Consider the following 15,592-nt stretch of genomic DNA (forward strand, 5'->3'; position numbering starts at 1 on the left):
GGCTTTAAATTTTTTTTTCAATATATGCTCCTCATCTAATTATATTTCTTCTTGGATTAATTTGTCCCAATTTAACTTTAGGCCGTTTTTGCTTATAGTATTTCCATGAGTTTTCATAAAATATAAAGCTTGACCCTCCAAAATAAATTTGTCCAAGAATTAATATTTAGGCGACAATTTCACTGAAATTTTGTCGTATATTCAATTAGAAAAATTTGTCGAGCTCCTTTTTACAAATTCTCATTTTGCTGCTGCAACTGAGTTTTCAATTTCTTTGACAAAACCTTTCAACAATAATAGTTGCAAGTGAAAAACCCACAGGCTGAGCCAAGACCAAGGCTCTGATACCACTGTAATATCCCTTCGGAATATTTTGCAAATTTTGCAGAGGAAACTAATTCAACCATAATTTCTCCATAAAATTTCCATTCAATTTACAGAAGATTGCCATGTAAAATAAAATAAGAGAATGCATGCAATTCAATGAAACAAAGGGGCAGAAAATAATCTCAGCTTTATTATAATATAAACTGGGGTTTACATGTTGATACAATAAAATAGCTGAGATGGGAAATTGGCCTCAAGAATCTACTCCCATACTGTGTTGGCCCTCCAAAACTGAACTGAAATATCACTGTTGAGCTCTCTTGTGAATTCTAGATGAATTCACCAAGGGGAGATGGGTACTCGCCCAATCTCACTGAATCACCCGAGGGTTTCCGTCCTGGGGCTACTGCTGGAGTAGAGAACCGGGTTCTCAACCTCTCATACAAGAAGAAATATCAAATCCAAGATGTCCTCTAATGGCCTCCTCCTCCTCTTTTTATAGATCTGATGGACCCCTCTAGAAGCTCCTATTTTATTATTATTTTAATCATTGAGCACATTTCCCTTAATTAAAATATTATTTTTAATGTGGTAAAATGGTAAATTGGCCACCATGCCTCCTCAGGCTACTGAAAATCACTTCTAACTATCCCATCCTGTAGATCTCCCGTTCCAGTTCCAACAAGCTATTACACTAAGGTGTTCGACCAAGTATTCCTTCCAAAATGCCACCTTAAGAGTAATTAATTGAGTCAGGACAATTAATAACTCTGTTTTTTGAAAGTTGTCAGAATGCAACGAAGCAAAAGGCAAGCTGTGTGGATGATGGAATATACCAAGCGAATTTCATCAGACCTCATAAAAACTACTCAAAACCCCTCTAACAGCCCTTGAGCCCGCCGATGACTCCAACCTGCATCGGTGACCTGTCTTACCCCAACTCTGAAAGTCCATCCTAACCATGCCATAAGGAAAACCACAAAAAAGGAATATCACAACTCTAGAGGTTGGTGCCTCATAGAGACAAGGTTGGAGCATGGGAAGATAGGGTTGGAGCCCTATAATTTGGAGTCTCATGATGTCCAAGTCGGTGCTTGGCAAAATACAGGTTGGAGCCTGGTGGATTGGAGATTGGTGTCTTCATCTAGGGTTGGAGCCCTAATTATTATTGTACTTGATTGATTGTAAAGAGGATTGGAGTCCTCATCATTGATTAATAAAATTATTATTCTATCATTGTTCATTTTGTGTTCTAATTATAAGTGATCTTAACTGGTAAAAATAACAATTGAAAAGAAATATTGATTCTCCCCCCCCTCAGTATTTCCAACACTATAATTTCTCATTTTAGATTGCATGACAATTTTATTTACCCCAATTTTATTTACAAAATTGCAAGTTGCTATCATATTTGAGATTGTCGAAAAATAATCAATAAACTTTATGCTTCATTAGGTGAATCTCATGATGCCATTTCATAAAACCTTTCTATTTTTCCCTAAACAAACATAAAGTGGGTCTTTTTAGTATTTACATGAAGGATAAACCAGGAAGGACGAAAATTTTTCCTATAAAAGGATAGCATCACAATCCACAACATGTCTATGGAGCAATGTGATGTGCTTGTTTTAACTAAGCAACAATTTGACTCTCATGGGGAGAAATAAGAAGAATTATGAAGCTTTATTATCCAAATTTACATTAGAGGTCCTCCAAGTGGGGAAATACACCCAAATGAGCAAGAATTCAAACCCCGAGGAAGCATTTACTAAGACAAACACCTAATCATGCACTTAATAAGGACAAGAAGTATAAAACACAAGTGACCATGGTCCATAAATTTTAAAAAAAGTCATTACACCCAAAAAATTACATATTAATAAGTTTAAAAAGTATCATTACAATGCAGAAGAACCCAGAATTATGATTTTAAAAGAAAACAATCCTGACAAAAAGTCTTACACATGCAAATTTACAAAACCACAAGGAAAAAGAAAACATGTCAACTACCTTTCAGCAACCATTTCTTCACAGGCAATAAACTCCTCCTCAACCTCTGCAGCATTATTGGAAGAGTCTTTGCACATGTTTCTGTCTTCAATGTACTCTGACTGATTCTCTTCTTCAGACTGTTCATTAACTGGCGATGTATAGGAAGGGCTAGACTGCAATTCTATATCCAGAAAGGCTGCAAAATCCTCATTGCTTGAAGAAGGGGAAGGAGATTCTGCTGCCAGACTCATGATTGCAGTCTCTGTTATCTACATGCAACCATTAACTGTCACAAAAGTTAACTTCTTTCATGCAGAAAGCTGAGATGGGATATAATCTCAGGCAAAAGCTTAAGGGCACAGATTTTGAACAATAATCTAGTCTTTCCCAACGTTGTCAATATATTCTACAAGATTTCATGGCAAATCTGAGTTTGCATGCAGATATTATAATTGAGTGCAACAAGATGATAAATATTTGCAAGAGGTGTTAAAGAGATTTAGAGACTTCGTGGGCTAAAAAGGGTGAAGGAAATAACATACGAAAACAACCAAATTTCATTTGTTGTAATCTGTTATTGAATTATTCCAACTTCCAAGATTGTCCTACAAGGACATGATGTGAGTGGGTTCAATATTTTTGACAAGACGAAATGGGAAAAAGGTTCAATCAGTTGATGTCCGTATAGATGGAACCTAGAATGAACTCTCAAACATGAACTTTTCAGGATTCCAATCATTTCCTAACATATCTACAGTCAGTTATTGTGTATTGTCAGTTCAAACGTGCAGGCTCTTCTTTCCCTGCTACAAACTATATAATCGTGAAAGGAATGTCAAGCCCATTCATGTGTTCTGTTTTTCACTTGTGAAACAAGACATGGTAACAGCAACGAGAGATTTGAGTCAATCTAGAACAGCAATAATGGAGAGAGATACACGAAGCTGGAATTTAGCACAGTAACAATGAAACCTATTTTTCCTCTAGCCCCTGCTCCAGTCCAAGCATATAAAAAAATGTATTAGCACAACAGAAGTTCAATTTTACACCAACTTCAACAATCAGAGCTTACCTATCTTGCAGAACCCAAAAACATGAAGGAAGTGAACATGTTATGCAAAGAAAATGTCTCAAGGGTTCTATTGAATTTCAAATTCATCAATTTAAAAATTAAATAATAAAATGGTATAAACCTAAAGGAAAAATAGCTTGATGAAGTTTCCAAATTTAAACTTTCTTACTTGAATGAAAAAACAAAAGACCAATGCCTATAAAGAGCACAACTTGTGCCTGTGAAACACGAATTATGATGTGCAAAGTGTAAGTTTAGATATCAGTTCATTAAGGCCAGGCCTAAGTTATTGCTGCAGTTTGTTGACAGCCATAATACTGCGAATTTTACACATACAAGCAGGGACAGGCATAAGAATGAAAAAGAGTGGATTCGTCCATATGTTATTAGATGATACAATGTCTCATTAGATAGTAAGAGAAAAGGAGTGTGTTACATAACTCCCAACATATAAATATTTAACTACTACATTAATGATTACTTTTTCTTTTTCTTTTTCTTTTTGTGACTAGAGGAATCAGTAACTGGGCCAGTTTCATACTTGCATGGCACAGGGTCGATTCTGGCTGCTACCACTGTAAACCCTAGGTTCCTACATATGCCCCTTCCGCAAACGCGGGTAAGTCGGGGGAGGGGGGAGGGGAGGGATTTGAACCTCAAATCTCTTGGTACATAACACTTCATTTTCACGGCGCTTGCCAATTGAGCTGCCTCTTGGTGGCTTACATTAATGATGACATTAAATATCTCATCATTACATCATTTGTTTAGTAAGTTTTTATATACACCTAAGTCCTAATTAATATGTCTGACTCATAAATATGACCATTATCTCTAAAACTATAAGATCCCAAATGGCCAAATAATCAACAAATCTGGAATGTTTTGGCGTTCTAAATGAAACACTGACAAACCAAGCATAGAACACAAGAGACTTAAAATAAATGCAGCCTTTATTTATAATATTAACTGAAGAAGATAGTACATGCCCATACAAAATATTGGAGCCCCTGCAATGGCATGCACGGCTGCTCAACAAAAGAGAAAACAAAAGACTGAAGCACAATTGTGGACCCGAAATGGATGCACCAGACAAATCACACCCACAAGGTTTTTGTCCCTGGAATCAAACTGGAACTGGCCATGCCAAGTTCTCAAGAAAACACAATAAGATAGATAAACTCAGATGATCCCACTGTCAGGCTCCTATCCCCTTTTATAGGCTTGATGGACTCTCCAAAGACTTTATTTTATTGTTTTCCATCGAAAAACAAAGGCAAATACCATGGGAAAATACGACGGTAAATACCATGGGCATATTCCGTCCACTTTGACCATATCCAAAAAAGGGAATATTACAAATCCTCCAGCCCAAAGATTGCTTTCCCTCGAGCAATCCACTTCTATCCACAATAGAAGCATATGTACATTGATACCAGAATCCCATACAACCTAGTGTGTTATTCCATGCCTCCATACTAAATGATCTTGAATGGAACTTTCGAAACCTGGATCCCAAACAATCCTCTAGTGAATTATGCCCCCAATGGATTCTCCTAGATCCCAATGCCACTTAAGTTCTAGGACCTATGGGTTATGATACCATATCAGCCCTCTATCATTGCTCATGCTTAAGGGCCCAGGTTGCAATATGCCCTTGGCTAAGAGTATCCCATCAATAGAGTCCCAACTCATAATCTCTCGCCTATCCATCTTGCGGGAAGGATATAATGCATGAATACCTACGCATGGAATAAGTCTACCATGTTGATGTTGTATGATGCTCAACTCATGTTGCGCCACCCAATCACCAAACATGATCCATTTGTAGAACTCTACCTTGTTATCCTCAATGTATAAAGCCGGGTTGGTAGTGCTACAAGCCTTATATATGTATTCCTGTAGAGGATTGTTCTGGAACTCCCAACTGTACTCCTCTTGCTACCTTGTGAGGGACTTGAGTCGTTCCTCAACACTAGACAGTTTGGCCGTTGATTCAGCACATACCCCTATCAGCTCCTCAATTTTCATATTCTCTTGTAAGACAGTGTCTCAGACTGTCCAAACTCTCTGCTTCAACATCATAAGGTCCATCTTGAAATGCATGATCTTTTCCTGAAAGTCCTTTACTGGAAATTCTAGTGCCCTACTGAATTCTTCTGTATTTGTCTGCATTGGATGCTTAACTATCATAGCTCCAGCTTGAACCTTTCACTGACTCTCAAGAAATGGCGCATCCTACATACTATATTTTTCATGTTTCTCCTTATGATCATGCTCATCATACTGGTTTACCATCATTGGCTCCTCACTTAAGTCTCCTTGAATGTCTTCTTCCTGGCCTTCTCCACTTGTGGGGACAATTTGTTGTCCATCCTCTTTGGTTGTCAGACATGGATGCACCGGTGGACTCTTATTTACACTTGATTGCTCATACTCTTCATGGATGTCCTCCTAGAGATCTATGGACTCAGTTCTACAAGAGTCTACCATATTGTTAGGAAGAATTACCTCCTTCCTTTCCCCATGTACTTTGTCAAGCTAACTAATTATCCTCGGCTTGTCCTGCAAGTCTTTCTGAATAACATTGTGTTGTTGCTCACCATTTATACTTGACTGCTCAGATCCTTCAGATGAATCCTCATGGTCTAAAGGAATTTCCTCTGGTTTTGTTCTTGTTGCCTCCATCCTATCACATGGACATGAATGGTTAAGTGCCCAAGATCCTTTGCATACAAAACATAGGCTTTTCCTCCTTAGTTCATTCTTGTTGTCTCCACAAATCCTTGTTAGTTCCTCCTTGGTCAACCTACTTTTAAGTAGTTTGATATTCTGTTTGACCAACCCCTCAACTAGTTCATAGGCAACAGGTGATACAATTAGCTCCTTCCTCCAAATGGCCAACAATTTGGACCTCAATTATTTGCAGATGGCCTTATCTTCTCCTAAGATTAGGGACATGATCTTTTGCATGTCTGTTTTGACAAATTTTGGATGAGATGTTGTAATGTTGGTGCAAAAGCATTGGAGCATCTAAAGGATTAAGTCATCACATTCTAGATCCAGCATAAGTATAACAAATCTAGATTTTTCCATGCATTCTAAAATTTTGCACCTCTGAAAGAAAGTAAGAAGGGTGATATTGTCCAATCCTTGGAGGGCTCCTACCATTACTCAAAAAATCCTCCTCATGATGTCATCATTGTAGGGTGGTAGTGATGCTGTTAAGGCTAAGATTTTATTGAGACAAGCGGCGACTGTGAGTTTAATCTTTTCACAAGAATGCTCCAAGAACCTAGGTTGTATCAAAGTAAGCATGGATGGCTTCAAGGCCCAACTTGACCCTTTCCAGTCTGATTTCTCTATGAGACATAAAGCTATGTATAATGTGTCTAACAGTAGGAGGACATCTTCTGACTTTGTTCTCTGCATTTTGGATCCAAGTTCAAAGAGACACTTTCTTTTTACATCTTCCTTCCGGATATCCTTTGACTGTTGAAGGATAGCATGGATCTTCCAAGAGAAAGGCATGTTGTTCTACTCTTGCTTCTGATCTGGAAGTTGTTGCCATTTTTTATTTGCAGAAGTAGTGTAGCCCAGAGGATCAGCTGATGTATTACTATGTCGATTCCTGAGGCATTTCCAAAGGTAAAATGACGACATTATGGTTTGGTATCAATGGATCTCAATACTTAGTCTTTCTCCTCAACTCTCTTCAATAAAGTCGATTTACACCCCTTTTGAGAATATGATCTATACTGGGCTTGAATCTTTAGCCTCCACAAGGAAATTGAACACCTTCAAATAATAATAGTGGAGAAAATAACAACCGAATGCAACAATCAAAGCTTCAAATAAATTCCCAAAATATTTCTCTCTTTTCTTTTTTTTAAATAATACTATCAAATCTTTTTATAAACCCTTATACCTCCGAATAATTATCAAACTTATTTAACATACTCCCGCCCTATGCCAAAATTGAATATTTCACTGGGCCCGTAAATATGTGAATGGCACCTTCAGTTGAATTTGAGGAAGTTCCTTTGTCCTCGCGACCTTCTGCAAGATGAATCATTTAGCCTAAATCACCTTCGAGGCGGCGTCTTACGGCCTCTAGATTTTTGATCCAATCTCGAACAGGGAGAGAATTTTGTGATAAATTTCTAACCTAATCTCGAACTTAGATAGGAAGAAAATTTTGTGATAAAAATTCTTGAGGAAGGAAATGATCCCAATGAGAACCATAAATTCCTCCCCTGCCCAACATGTTGCTCTGTCCTGAAAGAACAAGGATTTCTATTTTCATTGCCTTAACGGTTGTAATTATTGTTATATATAGAGCCAAACATTACCCCCATATCACTCCATATGTAGTCGATCCAGATCATGGAGAAATTAAGTCAAATCGCCCTCGACCAAGCAACGAGCTGAATAGATGAGTTGCTACCCAAGCAATGATGCGCTCAAGATGGCCCACGACCATTCAAATTTCACGCGCCCCTGCCACCACTAGAACAGACTTGGGACTGTGTTGCGTTGTCTTCACCCGTTGGCGTTACCCTCCAGCATGCATCTCAGCAAGTGGCTCGGTTAGCGAGGGGGTTGTAACCTTCCGAGACCAATGCTCCTCCTCGTGATGCTTATCGGACTCCCAAACAGTGGATCGGTTCCCTGGAATTGGTGGATACAGTATCTCACAGCTTCCTGCAACCGGGTAAAATTGTCAATGGCTCCTCAATCCCTATGTGGACGAAACCTCCGTCCTTTGCCTTCAACCTCTACAGCCTAGTGCCTCACCCGGTAATGGTGTTGTCTATCAGTGATAATACACCTCTCGATATACTTATGATTAGTCTCTCGCTCCTCCTTTTCGATCTCGGTCTTGGCAATTGTGATCACGATGCCCCCTGTCAATCCCTGACTTACAGAGAATGTTCTTTTGATTAGCAATGTGGGGGCATCTAACCTGCGTCCTTACTCACGGCCTTTCAAAAAATGCGATGTGAAATGGGGCTCTTCACGGTGTGCGATACTGTTTTTGCAGGAACTCGAGAGTTGTACCGAAGCGGTAGCAACAACAGCTTCCAAGCACAAATTTTTTGGAATTAGACACGAATTTAGCTTCAAGAAGCAGTCCCTTCCCAGGTAGAACTTGAACTTGTATTGCTTCACGAGAGGATTTTAAATTAATGTTCTTGTTTTCCTTGTAATCTGGTGAGTGACGAGATCAAATGTTATCCCGTATAATCTGTAATGTATAAATGACTCTGATCTTGCGCCTTTCGCCATGGTGGACCTTCGACACTGTGAAGTGTGGGGCTTTACGTCCTAAACAACGACTAACAACAAGAACTTCATTATTTTATTGCCCATGAAAGCCCTTTACCGTCAATATGTTCAAATCTACAGATTGGCAAGCCTTATATGGATGGTAGCTCCCTCGGCTTTGATTTCTTGTGCGATTGACGTGCAGCCTGAGTCGTGATCACTGGTCCCGTCACTTAGATCATTGCCAACAATAATGATGTTGATTGCGCTGATGGACTCATTCTTCACAACATGCAAATTTGTCTTAATTTACAAGACTGGCCATTCAACCTTATAATATTTCGATTTGCTTCCTAAAATTATTAGATTATAGCAGAGATTGATGAATGCACTCCGTCTTCTTGGAGTCAATGGTTTTAATAAAATTCCGCCATGACTCACAGATTCAATTAAACTGAACTGACCCTTGCATGCAAGAAATTCGGCCCCTTGGATTTAACTTTTAGCAAAGGAATCAATTTTTCGTGCTAATCAATGGTTTAATGAATTAAGCTTCATCAATTAACCTCCAATAACCAAAATTTGGTCAAATAGGGTAGCTAAAGAAGACCACCGAAATTGACGAGATTCTAGTTAGGGTGATCATGAATATCACCGAAAACTAGTCTCTCCTAAAGCCCTCACTTGAGCTTCAAAATAATCCACAATCTTGTCTGCAATAAACCCTCGGGCTGGCAAGGAAACCAGCTCTGATACCACTGTAAGATCCCAAATGGCCAAATAATCAATAAATTTGGAATGTTTTGGTGTTCTAAATGTGTTAATTTTAGGTAACAATGGTATGTTCTATGCCTAAGAGCAATTTACTTCAATTTCTTTATTAGCCCAATATCAATATCTAGTTTAGCAATCACATAGACATGATAGTAAAATGCAGATAGAACACAAATATAAACAGTAGAAGAAAAGCCAAGACAAGAGGACACAAGATGTGGCACCAGCCAGGGACAAACCCTAATGTGGAGAAACCCTTGATCAATTCTTCTTATATTCTTCAATAGTTCAGTAGAGAGAGTACAAATTTACAAATCTGATAATTTATGACAGCAGCAGAAAAGCCCTAACCCGAAAAGTCAACATTGGTCAAATAGGGCAGAATTCTTCCTTTAAACAGCTTGGTCAAACCCAGTCAACTTCAGCCTCCAACAGCAAGCCCAATAACCCCAAAACAATCCGAAAAATTCCAGTCAAAGGTTGGTCAACAAAAGTCAAACTGTAGCCAAATCTAGGTTAGTCAACGCTGGTCAAATCACCTCGATTTTAGTGCCCAGATCTGCGGCCTACCAAGGAGAAGGTCCTCGCCCAAATCCGCAGTCAAGAGGAGATAAACACTGGTCAACGTAGCCCAAAACAGCAGCCTCTAAAATTCAGTCAAACTGGTCAACACAGCCAAAAAAAATGTCCTCCTTCCTTCGCACGTGTGAGAGATAGCTGCTCAGATTAGCGTACCCAATCAAGTGAGGGGAGAGAGATGAGTGAAGATGAGACGATGATAAAATGACTTAAGGTCTCCTCCTTTTATATGCAACATTGAGGATGAGCTGGGGGTTTGAATGCATGTTTTGCTTGCTGACCGACCTTGACAATTTGTCAATAATACAAATAAATTCATATCTTCATTTTTACATATTGGAATCGGATGATCTTTAGATCAATCCTACACCTCTCGAAGAGACGAATCCAAGGAAAATATCAACTACCATAAATAAGATAACACATGTGGAGTTTGGCCCTAGTTGCCAATTTTAACACTCCCTCACAACTAGGGAGAACTCCCTCTGCTAATCCATCTGCTAGTCGGTACTATCTCTGCCATCAATGCACTACTCTGCACTGCTCTGCTCTACTGAACTATGAAGAAGAAGAAGTGATAGAGAATGTATCATACCATTCTCTACTGACTCGAAGTCAGTCCCAGATAAAAGAGAGTGTCTCATACCACTCCTACTGACCCGAATTTAGTTCCAATCAGAAGAGAGTGTGTCATACCACTCTTACTGACCCGAAGTCAGTTCCAACTGATCCCAGATCAATATCGGTCATCCTAGCATAGGGAGTACAGTAGTACATGATGCGTCCATCGATAGTACTATGGTCCCTATCCTCATTTCCTTAATCATTGGCCAGATGAGAGGCACTTCCCATGAGTCCCAGACTACATGGGTAGGATGTCTCAGCAGGAGAAGGATGAACCAGTGTTGCACACATCGCGATAAAATCGGAAAATCGCGATTTTTTAAATTTGCCGATTCAAAGCGCGATTTTTATCGAAAAAATCGCCCATTTTTTTTATAGCGATTTTTATCGAAAAAATCGCGATTTTTTCGATAAAATCGCGATTTTTTCGGTTAAAATCGCGGGGGGCGCGGGCAGCGGGGTTTTATATGGAAAAAACGATTTTTTTTTTATTCATTCAGCAGTCCGCCGCGGAGGAGAAGGAGAAGAAGGGAGGGAGAGGGTTGCCGTCGGTTGTGGGAGCGAATCGAAGCGATTTTAGGAGGAATCCAAGCCAAGATCGCCAATTTGTCCATAAACCAGGTATGTAGATTAATTTGTTTTTGTTTTGGTTCAATAAAAACTTTGTTTTTCATTGTTTTTAAAGAATTTTTGGAAATTTTTCATTGATTTGGGATGGGTTATTTGTTATGACTATGAGAACCAATTTTTGATTTTTATTTTCTCATTTTCTTTAAACATTGTTTATTTTTTTTTATTTTTCATTGTTTTTTGGCATTTGGTTGGGTGACTTGGGTTTAGAAATTGGGATTTTGGAAATAATTAGCTTGTAATTTTGCAAATGCTAAATTGTAATTTGTATTTACTATTATCATTTATGTAATCCTAAATTCCTATTTCCTAATCCTTATTTTTCCATAGGTTTGCAAATTCAAAATTCAAAAACAAACATGCCAAGGAAATTGGATCCTTTCTGGGAATATGGTGACCCTAAAACTCCGAATGATAGACAAAACTTGTATTGCAAGTTGTGTGGAAAGGAAATATTCGGGGGGGTGTACAGGTTGAAGTTCCACCTTGCACAAATCCCTGGACGTGATGTGGGGCCCTGTCTAAAGACAAATGCTGAAATTATCCAAAAAGCCATGAGAGCATTGGGAGAATTAGAGCACACTAGAGACGCCAAAGAAGAACTCAAAAGGCAACTAAAAAGGTCAGTTGAAGGAAGTGGGCCAAGTGGCACAGGTTCTACTGCAGCGTCAGTCAATCCGTTTGCTGCATCATCATATTTTGTTCCTCGAACCACACCTGGTTCACAACCAACTATCGGTTCAATGATGAAAAGAACTAAAAAAGAAAAAGCTGACAAGTTGATGACAAAATTTCTCCTCTGGAGTGATATTCCTTTCAGCATTATAAGGAATAATCCATTTTTCCAACCTACTCTTGATGCTGTTGCCAGTGTTGGCCCGGGGTACAAACTCCCTTCTCTTCATGATTTCAGAGGCCGACTTCTTCAAGATGAAAAGCGTGACTGCACCCAAAGATTGGAGGATTTTAGGGCATCATGGGCACAAACAGGATGCACTGTTATGTCAGATGGTTGGACTGACCAAAAGGGGAGAACCCTTATAAACTTCTTGGTTAGTTGTCCCTTGGGGACTATGTTTATCAAATCTGTTGATGCAACTCATCAAATCAAAGATGCAAAAAATTTATGTGATTTGCTGGATGTGTTTATTTTGGAGGTGGGTGCAGAAAATGTTGTCCAAGTCATAACGGACAACGCTGCAAATTATGTTGCTGCTGGTAGAATGCTTATGGACAGGCATCCTACTTTATTTTGGACACCTTGTGCTGCCCATTGTATTGATTTGATGTTAGAGGACATAGGGAAAATTCCCTTTGTCAAAGAGGCTGTTGACTCATCAAAAACCATCACAAAATTTATTTACAATCACACATCTGTGCTTAGCTTGATGAGAAAATGCACCAACAACAAAGAGTTGGTGCGCCCCGCCATTACACGGTTTGCGACGAGTTTCATATCTCTTCAATCCCTCTTGAATTCTATGTGGGATTTGAAGAGAATGTTTGTTTCAGAGGAGTGGCGTTCTTCGCCAATGAGCCGCAAACCAGAAGGAGAGGCCGTCTGCAGACTTGTTTCATACCAAGAAGACTTCTGGGCGGGAGTGCAGGAGGTGTGCGCTGTCACTGAACCTTTGGTAAAGGTTCTTCGGTTGGTAGATGGTGAGAAGCCCGCAATGGGCTATTTGTATGAAGCCATGGACAGGGCCAAAGAAGCCATTCGGTCCTACTATGATGACAAGGGAGATGATGGGTTCCAGAGACAACTCCTTCTATGGAAGGTCATTGATGAGCGATGGAACAACACACTCCATCGTCCCATTCATGCTGTTGGGCTTTTCCTGAACCCTGCATTTTCTTATGCATGTGGGTTTAATTTTGATGTTGAGGTCGTGGAAGGATTATTAACCTGTGTCCAGAAGATGGTGAGATCTTCAGAAGAACGTATGGAGATCTCTAGACAAATTGAGCAATATAAGTTGTCAGGTGGCTTATTTGGCTTTGATATGGCTGTCATTGATAGGACGGTTAAAATGCCAGGTATTTTTTAGTTTGTAGTATGTACTTTGTAACTTTGTTTCAAATTTCATTGTTTCTTCAAATTCCATTTTTTTCTTATGTTTATTTAAAATTTTATTTGTAATTTTGTTGTAGACGCATGGTGGAAGATGTATGGTGGCAGAGTACCCCTTTTGCAAAATCTTGCCATACGCATCCTCAGCCAAACATGCAGCTCCTCGGGATGTGAGCGCAATTGGAGTGTATTTGAAAAAATACACAACAAGAAGCGCAATAGGTTAACACTTAAACATTTAAAATATTGCAAATTTCCAAATAAATTTTTGAATTCATTAAAGTTTTAAACAATATTTTTTTTATAATATTAATTATTAATTATTAATTTATTATTTCATGAACTTTGTACAGGTTGGAGTCCCATAGACTTAATGACATGGTCTATGTCTACTACAATCTTCGATTGTGGGTGAAACAACTAGAGAAGACACCTGATACGGAAGCCATCTCATTGGATGGGATTGACACCACTGCTGAATGGAGGGTTGAGACCGAGAGGCCTCTCATGGATCCCACTGAGGATTGGTTAGTGCAGGATGAGGGGGAGGAGGAGGGGTAGGAGGAGGAGGAGCAGGAGCAGGAGCAGGAGCAGGAGGAGGAGGTGACACCGCCTACCCGGGCTACCACTACCACCAGTAGAGGACGTGGTCTCCGTCCACCTCAGCCTCCTATAGCTGCTACTACTAGTTCTTCAGCTTCTAGAGCACGTCAGACTCCACTGCCATTTCCACCACCACAGGCACCAGCTTCTACATCTAGAGGGAAAGAGAAAGTTGTGCCATTTTCTCGCAAGAGGGGCAGAGGAAATCAATAGGATTAGACTTTCATTTTATTGTATATGACATTATGACATGATGAGATACATTATCATATTTTTTGTTGATATTTTGAGGCTGAGTTGGACTTGGGACTCAGGACTTACTATTCAGGACATGATTCAATGTTATGTGTGATTTTAGCGCTAGAAATGATATTAAACATCTTATATATTAGTTTTTTTATCATATTTATGTGTCAATGTATTTATTTTATGTTGTAGATGGTTTAGATATTAAAAAAATTGAAAAAAATTGAAAAAAAATGAATATTTTTGTGCCAAACGATTTTTTCCCGCTTTTTTCCGATTTTTTCCCGATTTTAACGATTTTTTCCGCTTTTTTCCCGGCGCCGATTAAATCCCGATCGCGATGTGTGCAACACTGGGATGAACCACTCATCCTGCATACATGTCGCCATGGAGTATCACAGGGAAAGGTTGAACCACTCACCATGTACACAACAAACTACTAGGGGAAGGCTCAACCACTCACCCTATGGTTGCTCATCACTCCAAGAAGTAACCCAAGCCCTCGGAGCTCCCAAAGCTCAATGTCCATATCATACAGGACCCTCAAAAGAGGGTCTCTGCACGACTCCAAGTCATTCTTGGAAGGCTAAGAACTTGACCTTCCCCAGGGGCTTTGTCAGAAGATTGACGACCTGCTCATCAGTTCCAATGTGATGGAGCCTTATTGCTCCTCGTTGTACCATATCCTGGATAAAGTGGTACCTAATATCTATGTGCTTGGAGCAATCATGAAATATGGGATTCTCTGATAATTGGATCCCACTCTGGTTGTCGCAGAGGATCACGGTGGTATCCAGCACATGTCCAAACAGCTCACTGAAGAGCTTCCTCAACTAGACAGCTTCATAGGAGGCCATACTAGCAGCTATGTATTCGGCCTCAGCGGTGCTCAAGGCAACCGATTTCTGCTTCCTACTCATCCAGGATATCGAAGCAAAACCCAAAGAAAAACAGCACCCATAAGTGCTCTTGCGATCCACCACACTGCCGACCCAATCAACATCAGAATAACCATGCAACCTCACATCTTCGCCAGTGTATCTGATTCCATGAGTGATTGTGCCCCAAAGATATCTTAGAAGATTCTTGGCACCAATCCAATTTATATGATGAGACTCAACCATATATTGGCTCAGCGTATTAACTACAAAACATATATCCGGACGGGAGTTCACCAAGAACATCAATGCTCCTATGAGTTGACGATACTCAGAAGCATTTCCCAATTCAGGTCCTACAGCACTACCACATAACTTATTGAAGTTAAGTTCCATCGGGATAGTCATGAGCTTGCAGTCCACCATTCCAAATATTTCCAGTATCTTCACAATATATTTTCCTTGAGATAGGAAAATTTCTACTGGCTTTTGCCAGACTTACAACCCTAGGAAGTCGTGCATCAGTCC

The 15,592-nt window shown here is 39.6% G+C and overlaps 1 protein-coding gene across 11 annotated transcripts in view; it reads right to left on the reverse strand.

Moving 5' to 3' along the window:
• Positions 1 to 15,592, reverse strand: part of LOC149206742 (RNA polymerase II C-terminal domain phosphatase-like 4) — a 408,482-nt gene that overhangs the window by 272,150 nt on the left and 120,740 nt on the right. For 6 of the 11 annotated variants that reach the window (XM_089395565.1, XM_089395564.1, XM_089395557.1 and 3 more), the window contains exon 2: positions 2,338 to 2,588. The exons of 1 other annotated variant lie outside the window; for it this stretch is intronic. In XM_089395565.1, the coding sequence (XP_089251691.1) occupies positions 2,338 to 2,570 (233 nt within the window). In that variant the 5' untranslated portion in view covers positions 2,571 to 2,588. Of the gene's footprint in view, positions 1 to 2,337; positions 2,606 to 15,592 lie in introns of all 11 variants that reach the window. 4 more of the 11 variants (XM_089395562.1, XM_089395561.1, XM_089395556.1 and 1 more) reach the window with 2 other exon arrangements.

Source organism: Pinus tabuliformis, chromosome 1_2, assembly GCF_031772625.1.
Source record: "Pinus tabuliformis cultivar Carrire ecotype Pingquan chromosome 1_2, CPIR1, whole genome shotgun sequence".
NCBI lineage: Eukaryota > Viridiplantae > Streptophyta > Pinopsida > Pinales > Pinaceae > Pinus > Pinus tabuliformis.